General features: G+C 36.5%; 2 protein-coding genes across 2 annotated transcripts; both read left to right on the top strand.

Annotated features, from left to right (window-relative positions):
- The first annotated feature begins 1,651 nt into the window (after positions 1-1,651).
- Positions 1,652-11,115, top strand: LOC112052485 (lactase/phlorizin hydrolase). The gene is made up of 11 exons (XM_052891161.1): positions 1,652-1,680; positions 1,757-1,884; positions 2,244-2,908; positions 3,073-3,381; positions 3,901-4,139; positions 4,890-5,027; positions 7,543-7,682; positions 7,788-8,452; positions 9,354-9,665; positions 10,057-10,295; positions 10,753-11,115. Exons 1-11 carry the CDS (start codon positions 1,652-1,654, stop codon positions 10,913-10,915), a joined length of 3,027 nt encoding a protein of 1,008 aa, XP_052747121.1. The 3' UTR covers positions 10,916-11,115.
- A 4,115-nt stretch (positions 11,116-15,230) lies between these two features.
- LOC112052476 (myrosinase 1-like) lies at positions 15,231-20,766 on the top strand. Its single transcript, XM_024091572.2, has 6 exons — positions 15,231-15,253; positions 15,335-15,480; positions 16,449-17,113; positions 17,648-17,953; positions 19,624-19,862; positions 20,604-20,766. Exons 1-6 carry the CDS (start codon positions 15,231-15,233, stop codon positions 20,764-20,766), a joined length of 1,542 nt encoding a protein of 513 aa, XP_023947340.2.
- Positions 20,767-21,026: the final 260 nt, after the last annotated feature.

Here is a 21,026-nt window from a genome sequence, read left to right as displayed (position 1 = left end):
CCTTAGAGATTTTTTTTATCAGTCTTAAATTGAAATAATTTAAATTAAATGTGAGATACCAAAACGTTTTTCTTGCTATCCAGAATAGGCCTCCCCAAGAATTTGTCGCATTGTTCAGTTATGTACTTGTCTTCTCCAAGTTATATTTCTGCTGTTCTTCTAACATCGTCCTCCGCTGTCTGCCTTTCTTTCTTTTATAATTATTGTCTTATATCTCTAGATCATCTCTAGATCATTTATCTTTTTAGGATTCCGTTGTCAATACGGAACCTATACAGTTTCGCCATGATCGTCTGTCTGTCCTTCTGCGGTTAAGCTCAGAGTGTATTAGTAGTAGAAAGCTGTAATTAAGTGTGCATATGTATTTGTATATTAACAACGCCGAAAAAGTTTAAAATATAATCTAGAAAAATATTTTAGGGTACCTACCTCCCCTACCTACCTCTTTGTCTATTTTCTCCATTTACCTTTTTCTGCTAATTCCACCCCTATGTAACAAATTGTCAATTATCAAAATAGTAAACCAATTTATTTGTTGAGAACACAACTAAACCAAAGATTTCTAAGAGATATGAATATGGGGCATCCTCTTACCCTCCATTGATATGTTGAAATATTTATTTAATTCTTTAATTCTTATATTAAATCAACTAAACACCTGACTTCATGTTTTACTAGCGGACCCGGTCTAGCTTCGCTTTAACTTGTGCACTTCTTACCTATCCCTACCCTGCACTACCCTACTCCTACCTCTACCCCTACCCTAACCCCAACGTACCCCTACTCTACCCTACCCTACCCTACCCCAACCCTAATTCACTAGGTACATAAATAATCCAATAAAACGTTAATTGTTTATACTTAATTATTTTTTAAATGTTATTAATGTATTTCAATAATAGATAGTTTCAAGTGTCTTATCCATAAGTGTTTCGTGGATAAGACACTTTTTTCAGTTCGTTGACATTTACATAAAATCGTAATTAATATAGATAAAACTGCCTTTTTACAGACGTATTATGTCAAGAAGCGGTTTTATCTACCCCTGCATAATTAAGAGCCCAATGTCAATTGCAAATACCTCCACATGCAAATTGTTATTTTTTATTCAATTTACTGTGCCTTATGTCCAAACAAAATACTTATATGTGCGTAAATCCTGTAAGCTGTACATTGTGAATATTCTGTGGCTATAAGTACTTTGCTCTTAAAATTTAAAAGTACTTTATAAAAAAAATAGGTGAAAATTAAGAAAATTAGTTACTATATTGCGTGGGTATTTTCAATGTGTGTATGTAATTCTTTAAATTATCAGCTAAAAATAAGTAATAGTTTTCTATAAATGATATTTACAAGAATTTTTTATTTCTAAAATAAAGCAAAAATATAAAATAAAATAAGCATAGTCACGGAATTCGAATTCGTCAATTTACTTCAACGCTTCTAATATCTTACAATGTAAAGCCATTTTATGTTATTAACAAAGTAGTAGTCGCATTAGTAATTAATTAGAACGAGGTAATAAAAGATAAACCTATAAGCGACGTTATATTATTAGCAAAAATAATTCTACATTTTAGTCTACATAAAACCTGAACCTGTATCAATACTTGAAAGTACTACACTCAAATGTGAATATCAAAAATACAATATGTCTTTAAATCGAGCCATATTTACAACGTAAGTAATAAGAATTTGTATTAAATCTAAAAATATTATACTTAGTACCTATGTAAAAGTGTTTGATCTGTTTCAGGTTTTGTCATATAGTTTTAATTTCGCAGTGTAGTACACAACCTCGTCAAGTGCGAAAGTTTCCTAAGGAGTTTATTTTTGGGACCGCCACTTCTTCCTATCAAATAGAAGGGGCATGGAAGGCAGACGGTAATACATTATCGTAATCATCATCTTAAATGGGCTACAGACCTTCAAGTTTACAGTTAAATCTGCAGGTCTACTGACCCATGTAGCCCGCATTACATACAAATTAATCTTTTGAAATAATCTTTACAATATCCACTTGATGTATTACAAAAACATCCTTTCTTTACTTACTTGTTTTATTTGAATGATATACACTTCGGTTCAACTGAAAATGTTTTCAATGCACAAACTGGGCCGTTTGTTCCCAGGAGAAATAATTTGAAATCAAAAATTCAAAGCGAGTTTTCAGGAAACCAATGTGGATATACAGCAGTATACACATTTTAAAATTCATAGGTTTTTTTAATAACTTTTTTTAGGGAAATCTGAAAATATTTGGGATCGCATGACTCATACGCGGCCAGAGTTGATTAGAGACGGTACTAATGGTGATATTGCTGACAACTCATATTATTTGTACAAGAGAGATGTGGAGATGTTAAGAGAGTTAGGTGCTGACTTCTACAGGTTTTCCCTTTCTTGGGCAAGGATTCTACCTACCAGCTTCCCAGATAAAATTAACAAAGCCGGGGTAGCATATTACAATAACCTGATAAATGAATTACTTAAGTACAATATACAACCTATGGTCACAATTTATCATTGGGATTTACCACAGAAACTCCAAGAACTCGGTGGGTGGGCGAACCCCAACATTGTAGATTGGTATGCAGACTATGCACGAACTGTATTCACTTTGTTTGGTGATCGAGTCAAGTATTGGATCACTATAAACGAACCACATTTAGTGTGCCATTATTCGTACGGAGACACGTTCTTAGCTCCTGCATTAGATATTAAAGGAGTTCCAGAATATTTATGTGCAAAAAATTTGCTTGTGGCACACGCAACAGCTTATCACATATACGACAAAGAATTTAGATCAAAACAACAAGGGAAAATTTTTATTTCCTTTAGCGCTCAATGGTATGAACCCTTGACAAAAAGAGACACGAAGGCGGCCGATGAAGCAAATCAATTTGAGGTATGTTCAGTAACCGAAAATTTCAGTACGTACCAGTACCACAATATGAAACAAGTCACAATATGAAACAAGTCACTTTATTAAGAAATATACGCATTAGTTGGAATTTATTTAAAAAAATAAATTAGTTTTAATATCTAAACGCATTAATATCGCCGTTTCAGTGGGCGCAATATAGTCACCCAATATATTCAAAAACTGGTGACTTTCCTCCGGCGATGAAAAGACGAATAGCAGCAAGGAGCGCTGAACAAGGGTTCCCCAGATCCAGACTGCCAGAATTCACTCAAGACGAAATTAAATTAATTCGAGGAAGTTCCGATATATTCGGATTAAATCATTACTTTACCAATTATGTAAATAGAAATGAATCTGTTTATAGATATTACGAATCTCCTTCGTTTCAAGATGATTTAGCCGTGTTTTACAGCGTCTTACCAGAGTGGACCATTGGCGAGTCAAATTACACCAAGGTATTTCTGTTTCAAATTTCACCAAAAACTGTATTTCTTCTTTCTTTTTTTCTTTCTTTTTCATTTTCATTCTGCCGAAGATCGACCAGAATTGACGAAAGGCATTTATATTTATAGCATTAGGATTTTTTTATACTCTACAAGTTAACCCTTCACTACAATCTCACCTGATCGTAAGTGATGATGCAATCTAAGATTGTAAACAATATATCAATTCTGTCAACTACATCGACATTATCAACCTATACTATTTACACGCTTTATATTTTAAAACAATCATCATTAACAACCCATGTTCGGTTCACTGTTGAGCATGAATCGCCTTTCAGAATGGGTGGGAATTTCAGGGTTAAGTTTATAGAATTAAGAAAATAAGACAAGATAATTAAGAAAATTCTTAGGTATGCAGGTTTCTTGACGATGTATTTCTTTTCCGTTTGAGACAAGTGATATTAAAAAAGTATTACTAGATATTAACGTCATAATATTATTTAAATGTTTTATGCAAATTAATTGCAGTTTGTGCCATGGGGATTTTACAAGTTATTAACACAAATAAGGAAAGATTACGGCAACCCGCCTATTTTCATAACTGAAAACGGTTTTGCGACCCGCGGCGGCTTGAACGACGATGACCGCGTACTTTACTACACAGAGTATATGTCCGCCATGTTGGATGCCATGGAGGAAGGCTCTGATGTGCGAGCGTACACTCCTTGGAGTCTAATGGACAACTATGAATGGTCTAGCGGATACATGTATGTACTGAATTTTGTATTTATCCACACTGAAAGAGATCTCAGAAATAGATATTAGGAAAGGAAAGAATTTTTAGAAAAATCAACTTAAAAGGAAGATGAGGAATCTTCGTATGGTCTTTACGTTTAGCTAGTTCGTTCTCATTTGACTGTCGACAATATTTTCTTTGCCATCAGTTAATAATGTGGTGGAAAGTTGAACTATTCTAGTGGCCATGTAAACACTTCTGAAAAATCCACAGGAATCAAAAAGCAATTTCGTTTACATAAATGACTTTCTTAGTTCAGTTGGGTTTATCGATTTGAAAACCAAGCTACTGCACTGATTTTTATGAAAATTCATTAATTGTTTTAGCGGACTCAGAGGTGATTACAAAAATTATAAGAAAACTAATGTCGAACAAAGGTTATGATTCACAACACTAGTCAGGACAACTTAATTAACAAATCAAATTGTAACCAAAATAAGACCCTAGAATGGCAGAGAATGACCTTGAGTGAAGTCACTTGTGAACGATATGTGTAGGGTTAAAGGGGCCTTTGACAAATATCTAACACTCCCCATAAAGAATTACACAACAAGAGATGTGGACGGCTCGAACGTCACGAGTACCGCAAATCGTTGCAACGTAGCGATAACATTTGTTTTGTTTATTCTTTTAATTGTTTTACTCATTACAATCTTGGGCAGTGGCACATGCAGCGCAGGAGGGTTATATGTATATGTGATATGAACACGTTTGGTTTCAGTGAAAAGTTCGGGCTATACGAAGTTGACTACAGCTCTCCGCAGCTCACACGCACACCGCGCAAGTCCGCTTACCTCATGAAGGAAATATTCCGAACACACGCGCTGAGGCGCTGCAATAACACACAATTATATGGATTTTGAAAATAAATATTTTTCAAATTAAATTGTTTTGGGGCTATTTATTTTATTTTATTTTACTCTACCATACCCTTACCCTACCCTACCCTACTCCTGCCTTACCCTTACCCGAACGATACCCTACCCCTACCCTATCCTACCCTACCCCCACCCTAAGTAAAGTTTGTGTGGTTGTAGGGGTAATCTCTGGATCTACAGAAACGAGAAGATAGATATATGATGTGTTTATAAAGCACTTTTTTTTAGGTAAGTAAAGTAAAAACGTATTTGTCATTATGGTCTAAGATCCGTTAATAAAAATATATACCCTCATCTGTTATCCAATTGTGATTAGAAATAAATGATAGATAATATTTACCTTGACTCATTGCACCTATTGCCTAGTTAAATCGTGATTTTACAATAAGAAATATTAAAATGATTACTAAAAATTTTTGGTAAAAGGCAAAAAGGTACAAAGGCTTCTGATAACATTTATAACAACGAGTGCCTACTTGTAACAAATATAGCGAAACTGATGTATTGATGATATTCAGAGATAACAAATAAGTGCCGTGTTGACTGTCGTTATGTTATGTTCTTGACCTTGATATTTACCGTAACAAAAATATCTTCAAAATAAACAGCGTGTGCAATATACAGCCCGTGCGAGTTACCTTGAGATCTGTCACGAATGACGTTTGCGGTACTGAGTGCAAAAAGTTTTATTAGTGTCCGACCGGTTTCGGACCGGAAGTTTCGGTTTCGACCAAGGTTCGGCGAAAAAACCAAATCGGTTGATTTGTTCCAGAGTGATCAAATTTAAAGTGTTTCAAAATACTTTATTTATTGTATTATGTCAAAATAATCTATTTAGAAATGCGAACGAACTGAGGAAGCTGAAACAAAAGTCAGCTAGGCATAACTCCAAATTCTCGACCAAGATTTCCTATGTGCATTTTCCGCCATTTTGCAAATAGGGTACCAAAAAAATTTAAAAGTGAGGATAGCAAAATTTGTTTATTGCTATTTTCTCTTATCTCTGATATATATCTAAAAACTGTTCATCATCATTATCATCATTATCAGCCGATGGACGTCCACTGTTGCTGGACATAGGCCTCTTGCATGGACCTCCAAGCATAACGGTCTCGAGCCGCCAGCGTCCAGCGGTTTCCTGCAATCCTCTTGATGTCCTCGGTCCACCTAATAGGGGTATGACCAACACTGCGCTGCTAAGTACAAAGAGGAACAAAAAAAATATTGATTCGAAATTTTCGTATCTCAACGACGAACCGAGTTATTAAAAAAAAACTAAATTAAATTCTTTTTTCAATATGTTGGAAAATGCATATCTTGGTCGAGAATTTGAAGTTGACCCTCTACGTCATTTACAAAATTCAGCTTTTCTGGTTCATTTGCATTTTCAAATGTAATAATTATAACTGTACTGAAAGAAGTCATTTTCAATTTAACCGTTTCTTGACCACATGATGATGTGGAAGTTTAGGTTTCGGCTGAAACTAAGACTGAAGCAGAAATTCTTGTTCGGTTTCGATTTGCTGCCGTGCAATGGTGATAATTGTGATGCTAACGCTAGTTATCCCACGGAGAAGCGCTCAGGGGTCTAGTTTACGCATCTGACTAGTACAATGTTCGTTATCAATCCATATTCGGCTCACTGCTGAGCTCGAGTCTCCTCTCAGAATGAGAGGGGTTAGGCTAATATTCCACCACTCTGGCCCAATGCGGATTGGCAGATTCACAGACGCAGAGTATTAAGAAAATTCTCTGGTATGCAGATTTATTCACGATGTTTTCCGTCATCGTTTGCGACACGTGATATTTAATTTCTTAAAATGTACACAGCTGAAAAGTTGGAGGTGCATGCCCCGGATCGGATTCGAACCCACACCCTCCGGAACCAGAGGCAGAGGTCACAGCCACTGGGCTATCACGGCTCATCACAACAACAATGTACATACGAAAAAAAGAAAAATGTAGCATTTTTTTATCAATTTTTATTACTTTTAAAAAATTTACGTTCTGTTAAACTCCAAAAAAATATATGCGGTATTAAATTTTGATCACGAACCTACTACAACACTATTATGTCATCTAGAAAAATTATCGATGATAATATAAGATATAGGTGCATACTCATACTTTAAATAGAGATCGTTATTAGTTGGACTCGATTAGAGCTTGAAGTGGCGCCAAAGTAACACATCATCCTACAAGATGATGTGCTTAGCGAAATATTCGTAAGTTATTTATTATTCATACGTAGAAAATAAAATACCTAATTAAATAAAATAAATTTAAATTGATAGATAAAATATTCTCATTGAACATAATAACTTAATACTTGTACGATTAAATAAATAATTTTGTGTAAATATAAAAATTTACTTTTGTCAAATTAAATTAAACTGTTTAAGTAATTAAAGAATTTTCATGTTAATGGTTGTAAAAAAAAATAATGAATGTAATTTTTATATTTTCAACACTTCTGATTGATTGAAATATTATTAGGTTACTGTTTCTGGCTTGGGTGGCTTTCGCTGATTGTAAATCAAGTGTGAACAGACATGAGATAAGAAAAATTCCAGATGGAATTATGTTCGGAACAGCCACTGCATCCTATCAAGTCGAAGGCGCATGGAACGAAGATGGTAAATAATATATAATTAACTTTTATTAACATACTTGTAATAAGTAATTTTAAAACTTTCGTTGTCCTAAATATTAATAATAACGATTTAGTTGTTGCTCCTTAGGTAAAAGTGAAAATATATGGGATCGCTTATCCCACAGCGAGCCTTGCGCTATCAAAAACTGTGACACGGGTGATATTGCCGACGATTCTTATCACCAATACGAAAGAGACGTAGAGATGATGAGGGAACTCGGTCTAGATTTCTACAGATTTTCCTTATCATGGTCAAGAATACTCCCAACCAGTTTCCCTGATAAAATAAACGAAAAGGGAGTGCAATATTATAACAATCTTATCGACGAAATGCTAAAGTACAACATACAACCAATGGTTACATTATACCATTGGGATTTACCACAGAAACTGCAGGACATGGGTGGTTGGACTAACCCTCATGTCGTTGATTGGTTTACTGACTACGCCCGGATCGTCTTTGAATTGTTTGGAGACCGAGTCAAATATTGGTTCACTTTTAACGAGCCAAAGGAAGTTTGCTATCAAGGATATGGCGGCGCATCCATGGCCCCTCTATATAACATTTCAGGGTATGCTGATTATTTATGCGCAAAAAACTTACTAATATCGCATGCTAAAACATACCACATGTATAAAAATGAATTCTACGAATCACAGAGCGGTACTGTTGGTATAGCTATTAGTGCATCTTGGGCTGAACCTGAATCTGAAGCGCATGCTGAAGCGGCTGAAGATGCTAGACAGTTTGAGGTAAGGTATTGTTCTTGATTAAATAAGATATCTATATTCTGTGACATATATAAAAGGGACGTTTCATAAACTATACGCTTTTTTTTCGCGGGGGGGGCTTAATATTTTTTTAATTTAATCTTGTATTAGGTAGGGTACGGACAGAGCCGTCATTACCCATAGTGCAGGGGGTGCGAAGCACCCGGGCGCCGCGATCTCAGGGGCGCCCGAGCAAAACTCGCCGCGCGGGATGATGGCGTGCCTGGGCGCGGTATAACCTCGCTTTAGAGAACTCCGGTTTACATATCTACATTTTGCACAGCATCTAGAGCTCTTCTTAAATAAATGTGCCTAGTTTTAGCAAATAGAGGCAAATAGGTAACTACTTACAAGGTATTTGTCTTCTACGTAGACAGTTTGTGGTAACTCGAAGTGCTGTTTGTACACATTCCATTTTTACAGTGCTCAGCACGGTACTAGAAGGCGCTAGAATGTTGATTGTACCCGGGCGCTACGGGAGCTAGAGACGCCTCTGGATACGGATACGGTGTAACGGATTCTGCGACAGGGTTGGATTAAGGGTGGTCGAAGGGTTTACGCGAGCGAAGTCCTGGGCGTCCGCTAGTATCAGTATAAAATTTACCTCCTCATTATAACAACACTATTAATGTATAACTTATGTGTAATGGTATAAACCTAACATTTACACATAAGTTACATTGTTGTTCAAGTTTATTGTCAGGAATTATTAATTTAAAAATACTTGATGCTTAATTATACTTACTCATGTACCTAAACCTATGTATATATTATTCTCGAGGTTTTCTTATAAAATAAAATGTATACATTATTTTATTTTTATTCCATACTGTTATTTAGTGTCGTATAACATAGTATAATTTTTTTACTACTGTCTTTTCAGCATGGATTATATATCAATCCAATTTTTTCAAAAGACGGCGATTTTCCTGCTGTTATGAGAGAGCGAATCGCTGCGAAAAGCTTTGAACAAGGATTCTTTCGGTCGAGATTGCCTGAATTTAGTCCCGAAGAAGTGGAATTAATAAAAGGCAGTTCCGACTTCCTTGGGATCAACCATTATTCAAGTAGTATCGTATATAGAAATGCATCTTTGACTAGCAGCTCCTTCCCATCACCCTCATTCTACGATGACGTCGGGACGTTGTCTTATCACGATAGTACGTGGGAAGGGGCTGCATCTTCGTGGTTAAAGGTAAGATATAAATTGTTGATGTTCGTAGTTTTGCCATATCTGTGTATATCACAAGAAACAGTTTTTGTATACTAATAATTGACGTATAAAGAAGACAGAGAACACAGATACAAACATACACTCGGTGCTAAAACCCCTTGTAATTCAATTTCTATTTAAATCAAACCTAAATAAATAAAGATACCTAAAAATTACACACATCACTATCTATCCCCAAAGTAAACTTATCTGTAATCTACTCTGTCTGTAGCCTGTTTATGGGTAGTAAGCTGAAGGCTCTGGATCACAAATGCCTCATATATAATGGTTAAAATAGCACTTTGTATAACAATCAATTATTATTGTATTACTGTTATGATTTACTTTAATATTTTATCCTATGATCCATTAGGTTGTGCCATGGGGCTTCTACAAGCTTTTAACTAAACTACGCACAGATTACAATAACCCTCCAATATACATAACTGAAAATGGCTTCTCTACGCGAGGGGGGTTGGACGACGACAGTCGCATCTCGTACTACAGGCAATATATCGACGCCATGTTGGACGCGGTCGACGAGGGCTCCGATGTTCGTACCTATACAGCGTGGAGCTTGATGGATAACTTTGAGTGGCTACAAGGATACACGTAAATATTATGATTTTTTTATTAATTATCTTTTGTTTTATGATTATCATCACCACCGTCAATGTCTTATTGCGGGCCACATGACTCCTGCTAAATGTGAAGAAATTAGTAATTCCGAATTTTTATTTAATCTGATGAGTAGGGACTAAACCATACCCCTACCCCTACCCTACCCCATCCATACCCCTACCCTACCCCACCCCTACCCCTACCTTACATTACTCCAAATTGACGTGGACGACTCGAACGCCACGAGCATACTGAAGCCGACCGTACGACGAGCGCCTTAAATCGTAAGTCGTTCTCGCCAACCAATCGCTACTCCTCTTTAAATCCCTACTCTTTACGGAAACAAGTCGCGCCGCCTGACGTCATATCCATCTCAGACTACTATTGCCTAAACCAGATTCTGTTTTATATTATAATTAGATAACATTTTTAATTTCGTTAATTCCAGGGAACGTTTCGGACTGTACGAAGTAGATTACGAGGATCCCAAACGCACGCGCACGGCGCGCAAGTCCGCCTACGTGTACAAGGAGATTATACGCAGCAGACAACTCGACTACCATTACGAGCCCGACACCACCCTGCCCATCACTATCGACGAAGGACACTAAACGACCAATAAACATAAATGTTTTAAACATAACTACACAAACATTGTCTTTGATTTCAACTTAATTATTTATTATTAAACTTCCCTATTTTTATTTTATTTTGTATGTAGGTAAATTGTTATACGCCAGAAATAGCCGAATATTTATGTTTTAATCCATGTTCACAGCAAATAAATAAATAATAAATAAACGAAGTTCTATACGTTATACAGCCGAGTCTTTCATTGATATCAGGGGGGGAAATCTTCTTCAGAGGTACCTAACTTCTTCAGAGGGACGAATCGAGTTATATGGCACCACAGAATACATAATAGTACAAGATCCATAGATCATAGGGATTACTTTAGACTCTTATTACGGATACACCTAATGCTGGTACACGGATAATGCTCAAAACTCATCTATAGGCGCGGACACGGTGCTGAAGGTAGCTTGTACGGAGGCGACACGTTTCCAATCCTTTAAGTGTGCGTTGAAGTGCGGAGTTTCATACAAAGAATACTGAACGCCTCGAGGCTATAGCCGATCCTTGTCCGTGATGATAAATGAGTTTTGAGCTTTAGGAAATTACGCATGTAAACAGCGGCAGTACCAGTAACTTCTGCATTTAGACTAAGTATATTAATGGGTTAATTTGATATTAATGGGTTAATGATTTGGTAATTCATGTAGAGCTTAACTTGGTGGGAAATACAAAAACATCAAAATTACGTCGTTTTCAGAGAATACGCAAAAGGATCAAGATCATAAATAGAGCTTGTTGAACATTAGCGCCAAGGAATACCTATGTATTTGTATACCTTGCAAGTACCTCCAACTTTTCAGTAATGTGCATTGAAAAAAAAAATATAGACTGAGAGCCCGCGAACCCCAAACCGAGCCCAAACCTTTGTCTTTTTAGAAAAGCTGAAAATTTGTCAGCTCATGCTCTTACCATAAATAAGTACGGTATCTAATTATGGAGTTTGGATCGCTTTGGGAGGTAGCAGGTTTTAGGGATCCAGACCCTTAACCGTCTAAGTATAAAGTCTATATTTTATATATATTTTATATTTTTATCGGCATAATATGAGAAATGATATCCCCATTTGCCAGACGCTTGGCTTCATGGCAACGCTAGAGACCCTGTGTATTATGCTTGTATTTAGTGCACGGCATATGCTAAGTTGTATACCCTTTCTTTTTATGGGTTACAGACAGACATGCTGTCTTTAGGGTAGGATACTGTTTGTAACATTTAAATCTGAATTTTATTTTCTTTCTTTCTTCTTTCTATATGGGAACAAAAAGCCGCAATTAAAATAAAATAATCTTATACTATGGCGTCGGCAAACATACCCGTAAATTTTAATATTATATTTACGTATATATTATATTATATTTATATATATATATATATACGGTTTGACGACTTCCAGCCTCCCGAACAAGCCGGTTTCCGAAAAGGCTTTAGTACCATAGACCACATCCATACGCTGCGGCAGGTTATACAGAAGACTCACGAGTATAACCAGCCACTTTGCTTAGCATTTGTGGACTATGAGAAAGCCTTCGATTCGGTGGAAACCTGGGCTGTGCTAAGATCATTGCAGAGATGCCGAATTGATTACAGGTATATCCAAGCGTTGAAGTGCTTGTACGAAAACGCCACTATGTCAGTCCGTATTCAGGATCAGACTACGAGGCCAATCCAGTTGCAGCGAGGAGTGCGTCAGGGAGATGTGATCTCTCCGAAGCTATTTACCGCCGCATTGGAAGACGTCTTTAAGCTTCTGGACTGGGGCGGACTTGGCATCAACATCAATGGCGAGTACATCACTCAACTGCGGTTCGCGGACGATGTAGTCATCATGGCAGAGACTCTGGATGACCTTAGTACCATGCTCAATGACCTCAGCAGAGTTTCTCAACAGGTGGGCCTAAAAATGAACATGGCCAAAACGAAAATAATGTGTAATGCTCATGTATCGCTCCACCCAGTTATAGTTGAGAACGCTGCACTCGAAATTGTAGACGAATACATATACCTAGGACATATAATCCAGTTAGGAAGGTCCAATTTCGAGAAAGAGGTGAACCGTCGAATCCAACTCGGCTGGGCTGCATTCGGGAAGCTTCGCGACATCTTTTCGTCCGAAATTCCTCAGTGCCTGAAGACAAAAGTCTTCGAACAGTGCGTGTTGCCAGTGATGACCTATGGTTCCGAGACTTGGTCGCTAACTATGGGCCTCATAAGAAGGCTTAGAGTCACACAGCGGGCGATGGAGCGAGCTATGTTAGGAGTATCTCTGCGTGATCGAATCAGAAATGAGGAGATCCGCAGAAGAACCAAAGTCACCGACATAGCTCAACGAGTTGCGAAGCTGAAGTGCCAATGGGCGGGGCACATAGTTCGAAGAGCCGATGGACGTTGGGGTCCCAAGGTGCTGGAATGGCGACCCCGCACTAGTAAGCGCAGTGTTGGCCGACCCCCCACCAGGTGGACTGACGACATCAAGCGAGTCGCAGGGATTCGCTGGATGCAGGCGGCTCAGTATCGTGATGTTTGGAAGTCCCTACAAAAGGCCTATGTCCTGCAGTGGACGTCCATCGGCTGATATGATGATGATATATATATATATATATATATATTTTTTTTAATTATTTAATTATATAATTACATATAATGTATTGCACCTTCCCGCTCTTTCTTCGCAAGTTCTCTCGTCAGGGGTTGCCTGGTAGAGATTACTTATAGTAATAAGGCCGCCTTTGCATGCTAAGTTTAATTTATGTTTTCTAATGTTTTAATTTATAATTGTATTTTTGTGTGCAATAAAGTATTTCTTCTTCTTCTTCTTCTTCCCGTTGCACTACAGTATTTAGGCAGTTTCATCAGAATACGGTATGCGTAATATACTGCACTCTGATGCTGATACGTGCACTTGTAAAAGCATTGACAGTATACTCTAAACAGTGTCAGCTTCGCTTCAGGACTGCACCACACAAACCAGCCAGTGAGCATGTTACACCAAACAGCCAAAGCCCTGCGTTCGGCTTATGTTCCTTATTGTATTAGTATCACACTATTATAATAAACACGAAAGTGTGAGTGTGTGTGGATTAACACATAGACTAACCATGGATTTTCCGGCTTCCAGCGAGATTTGTCAAAAACTGAATTCCACGCGGATGAAGTCAGTAATTGGTAGCTGGCGGAAGTTGATAGCGATTGTCTGCGCTTCGCTGCTTGCGTCAGTGAGCGCTGGGTTTCGGTGCTGGAAAGCCGAGTGCAAAAAGGCCGAGTGCACCTCTTTTACAAGTATCTGGCGCAAACATTGATGTTTCACATCAGAGATAACGAATAAGTACATTACGTAACAGCACTTGTAACGATATGTCAATCAAAACAAAACAATAGTTATTTATGCCACCAAATAATGAGCAGCATTGTAAATCGAGTGCCAGTTTGTATCATGAATCGAAGCACAACAGACACTAGACAGCATAAGTGTTACAATGACTAATTAGCTTCGGGTAGAGCTACTCGTATATGTTTTTTTCGAGTTTGACGGGGTTTTTTTTATTGCTTGGCGTCTTTGCCGGTAGGGTGCTACCAGCCAGACCTGGACCAATTAAGAAAACCTTAACCGGCCCCGGACAGAACAAGACGGAGGTCTTGTAAAACCACTCATACACTGCGCCACTGAGACCGTCAAAAATATATATTATACATATGTTATGTATATTTTTTATATTCATTTCATTAGTGTGAAATATTTATTATACCTATACTGTCAATTTAGGTGCATCTAAAACTTAAAACCGGCTAAGTTCATGTCGGGTTTACGAAGCTGTACGTATCCGTCAACAATGCCGACATGGCACGGTGGTTTTTCGCCTACAACTCTTTTAATTTTAACCCTAACCCAAGTTCTCTCGTCAGGGGTTGCCTGGTAGAAATTACTTATAGTAATAAGGCCGCCTTTGCGTGCTAAGTTTAAATTATCTCTTTAATGTTTTAATTTATAATTGTATTTTTGTGTGCAATAAAGTATTTCTTCTTCATCTGGTAAAATATCTGGTTGATCTGTTAACTAAAGATATATTGATGAATATAATAAATCCTCCTTAATAACTTGTGAAAAACAAAATATATGGTTTACCCACCTTTTGTATATTCGGTTCTGTGACATGTTTTACAACATTCTCATATCTTGACGATGATATTAGATAGCGATACATATTCGTATTTTAAGACAGAGCGATCTAGTCGATATTAGTTTCATTGGATTAGAGCTAGAAGCGGCGCAAAAGTAACACATCATCCAACAAAATGATGTGCTTACTGAAATATTGGTAAGTTAATTATTATTAATAATTGATAAAAAATACTATTTTTACATTTTCAACATTTTTTATTCATTGTAATATTATTAGGTTACTGTTTCTGGTCTTGGTCTTGGTGGCTTTTGCTGACTGTAAATCACGGTATAATAGACATGAGATAAGAAAAATTCCTGATGGGATTCTGTTCGGAACAGCCACTGCATCATATCAAGTAGAAGGTGCATGGGACGAAGATGGTAAATAATAATTTACTTCAAACATCATATTTATGTCATTTTAAGAGCTTGTTATTCGATGTAGCAATAACACTATTCAGGCTGCTGGGGAGTATTTCCCATAACTTCAAGGTGTTAGCGAGTCTACTCACAGGAGCCGAACTGCAAAACTAATATTTTCTTAACTAAATTTTTTTTTTATGTTTTCATACAAATAATTCAATAATTCCGACTATCCATGTAACACACGCCGTTATCTATCCTTTCATTTTAAAATTTGGCCATATGTTTTCTGTTGTTTGGCTACGTTATAATTATAAAGATAGCGTATATATTATTATAAAGTATAACGTGCGTATTATAATAATAACGTAAATACAGTGTATAACGGATACATTTTAAGATCTATTTACAAAATAAATATTATTTACTCCGAAAATATTAGTTCTTTGAACATTTTTAGGTAGTTCCCAGAGTTATGGGAAATGTTCCCCAGCTTGGAAACTTGCAAAAAATTGCAATGATGCATGCTATCTTCTGTGTTAAGAAATTATTATAGGTATGCTTATTCATCAGCTATCTTAGTACCTACCCAAAACACAAGCTACCTACGTTGCGTTGTAGCTAGATAGCGATGTATGTACTGTCAACCCATAATCTGCTCATTGCTGAGCTCCAGCCTCCTCTCAGAATGAGAGCGGTAAGACCAATAGTCCACGACGCTGGCCCCATGCGGATTGGCAGACTTTACACACGCAGAGAATTGAGAAAATTCTCTGGTATGCAGGTTTCCTCACGATGTTTTTCCTTCAACGTCTGAGACACGTGATATTTAATTTCTTAAAATTCACACAATTGAAAAGTTGCGACGTGCATGCCCCGGACCGGATTTGAACCCACACCCTCTGGAATCGGAGGCAGAGGTCATATCCACTGGGCTATCACTGCTAACACAATACAATAACAATGTTTTACGCATTGCTTCTTAGGTAAAAGTGAAAATATATGGGATCGATTAACCCATAGCAAGCCCTGCCCTGTGAAAAACTGTGACACGGGTGATATTGCCGACGATTCTTATCACCAGTACGAAAGAGACGTGGAGATGATGAGGGAACTCGGACTAGACTTCTACAGATTTTCCTTATCTTGGTCAAGAATACTTCCAACCAGCTTCCCTGATAAAATAAACAAAAAGGGAGTGCAATATTATAACAATCTTATCGACGAAATGCTAAAGTACAACATACAACCAATGGTTACATTATACCATTGGGATTTACCACAGAAACTGCAGGACATGGGTGGTTGGACTAACCCTCATGTCGTTGATTGGTTTACGGACTATGCTCGGATTGTCTTCGAATTGTTTGGGGACCGAGTCAAATATTGGTTTACCATTAACGAGCCAAGGGAAGTTTGCTATGAAGGTTATGGCGGCGCAAACTTTGCACCTGCGTATAATTTATCAGGATATGGTGATTATATGTGCGCAAAGAACTTACTGGTAGCACATGCTAAAGCTTACCACATGTATAAGAACGAGTTCTCCAGAACACAGGGCGGTACTGTTGGTATAGCAGCCAGTGCATCTTGGTTTGAACCTAAATCGGAAAAGGACGCCGAAGCTGCCGAAGACGCCAGGCAATTTGAGGTAAAAATGTGCAAGTCCTTTAATCCTAAATAACAAAATAACATTACATGATATATACGTTTATATAACGTTTATATAACGTTTATATAATTTAAAATCTTTTACTATATTTTTATAATATACTAACAGACGGCCTATTGAGGAACCCTTCAAATGTTGATAGGGTTAATACTGTATCTGTAGGTTTCCTTATTATGCGTGACCGTATAATGGGGTGATTGACGACGTACTTTGTTGGGATATACCTACATATTATGTAGAATGAATATCCTACTACTAATATTATTCCCGAGTGATTTGTGGAAAACTAAATTTCATGCGTACGAAGTAGATGGCGTCCGCTAGTAGTAATATATTCTTAAAAGACAAATTAAGATTAGATTAATTTAAATTTTAAATTTAAGTTACTTTTTTCATGAAATCAAGAATACAAAACCCTATTTATATGTATTTATTACTATATTGTGATTCTGTGTAAAGATAATCGTCAATGTCACATATCTTACTCACTTTAAATTTTTCACTCTCTTTTAGTGGGGATTATATACCAATCCAATTTTTTCAAAAAATGGCGATTTTCCTCAAGTTGTGAAAGATCGAGTTGCCGCTAAAAGCTTTGAACAAGGATTCTTTCGGTCGAGATTGCCTGAATTCACGCCCGAAGAAGTGGAATTAGTAAAAGGAAGTTCAGACTTCCTAGGAATCAACCATTACACATCAAAAATTACATACAGGAATGCCTCTATAACTACCTTCCCTTCACCCTCATTCTACGATGACATCGAGGCGTTGTATGATTACGATTTTACTTGGGAAACCGCTGCTTCTTCGTGGTTAAAGGTGAGATTATTTAAATTGTGTTTAGTCATTTTTTATGTCACAAGGTACTAAGTCCTACGTCTCTATTAATTAAGATAAAATATTAATATACCTATATGTAATTAAATTTAATGCATGATGTCTGCAATTTAGGTTTTGAATAAGTTACGAGTAACTTACAATTTATTTAACCCCGCAATATTTCAATTTCAAAAAGTCAAGGATTTCCGTCAAAATATAGGCAAATTATTATTTCACTACTCTTGCTCAAAAACACTGTCATATTACCACTCCACAGCGGGGCTAAACAAGCATATTAGCCTCTAGGGGCTAAAGTAATTTTGTTTTTTTAATTCTTGTCTGTTACGAGTACTAGCCTACTATAAAACGGAGGAGGTTTTATTCGAAAATTGAATCATTATAGGTAAGGCTCTGATTGTTTTGAAAAATAAATAAAAAACTTTAAATTGGAAATAAATAAATGCTTGTCTGTGGAATGCGTTTATTTTTTTATTTAATTTTTATTGAAGACATGGGACATCCTTTACGGTGTAATTAATACCTTTGCCTTTTTCTCATGTGAAAAAAATAAGATTAAAAAGCGAGAATTTAAAAAACAAATAATACACACTTGATTTATTTCAGAAAAAAATTGTAAATTTGTGACCGTAACTTTCATATATTTCAACATTAATTGTTATTGGTGTCTTCATCTACTGAGAATGGTCATCCTAATTTGGAGATGGATGAAATTTTCACTCTGTTACCATCAAAGTCCAGACGCATTTACTTAAATACTAACCTACGAAAAATTTAATAAGTGAAGAAAACAACAACAAATGGATTCACTTACGAAAGGAGTTTTTTAAACTATTATCTCCCACGTTTACGTCATATACTCGTTATTCATCTTCACAGTAGTCGGAAATTATGTTACCGGGTAAAAGCATCTCCCATAATATCCAAAATTGTAGACTTTGTACATTTAATTTTCAATTAAATAAATCATTGAATATTGAACTAAACTTTTTTATTTTCTCGCAATCGTAGTGAAAAGCAGAGTGTAACACGCGGGGCTAAACCCATTATATACTCGGTTTCTATTTAGGCGGCCCTCGACTTACGTCTCAGGCCCTAAAAATACCTTGTATATAATGGGTCTTTTTAGCCCCTTGTATAACAATCTACTATTTAAGGTCGTTAGAGTTAGCAGTAGTCTTATCCGCAATTACTGTTACGTTTAAAATAATAATAATTGGGAAAAACGTTCTTACCTTTTAAGTAAACGTTGTCTCTATACTTTACTACTTATTAAAGGGAAATTAGAAAAAAAACAGCTACTTGTGAAAGAGATAACAAGGTTTTTAAACTTGTATCTGCTACTTACCCAGGCTTTTTTAATGAGAGCAATTCTATGTTTCTTGTAATTTATGTCCCATACTTAAACGTCTAATTTTCAAAACAATCCAAAGTACAAATAATTCCCTGGTATTGTATTTGTATTCTTGTGGCATTCGTAATATGTTCTTAATGTTACCTGAGTTTCACCCATTATACTAGAACTATTTACTTGATGTATTTATTTAAAATAACATTACACATACGGATAAAACACATTTATTTTTTTTCAAGAGAAACTTATTGTATATACCTAGGTACTTTAATTTAAATTTTATCCTATGATCCATTAGGTTGTACCATGGGGCTTCTACAAACTTTTAACTAAACTACGCACAGATTACGATAACCCTCCAATATATATCACTGAAAATGGCTTCTCTACGCGAGGGGGGTTGGAAGACGACAGTCGCATCGCGTACTACAGGCAATATATCGACGCCATGTTGGATGCGATCGACGAGGGCTCCGATGTTCGAGCCTATACAGCGTGGAGCTTGATGGATAACTTTGAGTGGCGGCAAGGATACACGTAATTATATTTTTCTGATCTCACTTTCTTTCTTTTTATTTCAGTCAAAGCTTGACTTCGTTTAACTGAAAAAAACGATGAAAACGCCGAGCACGTTGTCGCTAGAAAAATTACGACACAGATAATAATTATTTTTGAGTATTAATTGTTTTATTAACACTTGAAGAAACCGACACTCGACAACCAAAGTAAAAAAAATGATATTTTTTACCTGGAGTTAATTAAGTACTTAATGTTTTTTGTTATATGATGAAACTCTTTGGTTTATTGACAATTTCTTTCTATTATGTTTGGCAAATTACATAATAATTTTAATAAAAAAAAGTTTACATTTTTCAGTTTTTCAAGTAATTATAACTCATCGAATTCCAAATTTGTCTGTACCTCTCTCTGTTATACATGATACTTTAGATAGAAAGTCTATTCTATTGTTACAAAACAGCGCTACTGATTTTAAGTGGACATTGGACAACCATGGCCATAACAAAACAAAATTATTCAAAGCTCAGTAGGAGCACGTATTTTAATTCCCCGCTTTTAACCTCCAAACTTAGGGTTAAATAAATGTTAAGTCTCACACATAGGCTGAAACACACCAATGCTGGTTGGAGGTAGAATAGACATGCCTGTTAAATTTATTTCCAAACCTTTAACCAAACCTTTCCAAAGTTCTGTCATGATGAGGGTCTTAATCAATTTTATTTTTATTTAATTTCACTTGTTTCATTTATTTAATTCCAGGGAACGTTTCGGACTGTACGAAGTAGATTACGAGGATCCCAAACGCACGCGCACGGCGCGTAAGTCCGCCTACGTGTACAAGGAGATTATACGTTCCAGACAACTCGACTACCATTACGAGCCCGACACCACCCTGCCCATCACCATCGACGATGGACAATGAACCTTATTTTAAATAATAAAGTTGTATATAAAATAGCCTAATGTTTTCTTAAGTTCACCGTAGTTTATTTGAACCGCAAGATACTGGGTGGGTTTTCATCCCTATATTGTTGATGCCCTAGGGCTTGTACAAACGCTTTGAATCTTCTTTTCTCGTACACACGGCTAGGGTTTGGAATACCCTTCCGAAATCCGAAGTCTGTGTTTCCTGACTATCTTTAATACAAGAGTGAATAGGCTTCTTCTAGGCCATATTAAACT

This window comes from Bicyclus anynana, chromosome 3 (genome assembly GCF_947172395.1).
Source record: "Bicyclus anynana chromosome 3, ilBicAnyn1.1, whole genome shotgun sequence".
In the NCBI taxonomy this organism is placed as follows: domain Eukaryota; kingdom Metazoa; phylum Arthropoda; class Insecta; order Lepidoptera; family Nymphalidae; genus Bicyclus; species Bicyclus anynana.
Note: the sequence above shows the minus strand (reverse complement) of the source record. Positions and strands in the feature narration are given on the sequence as shown.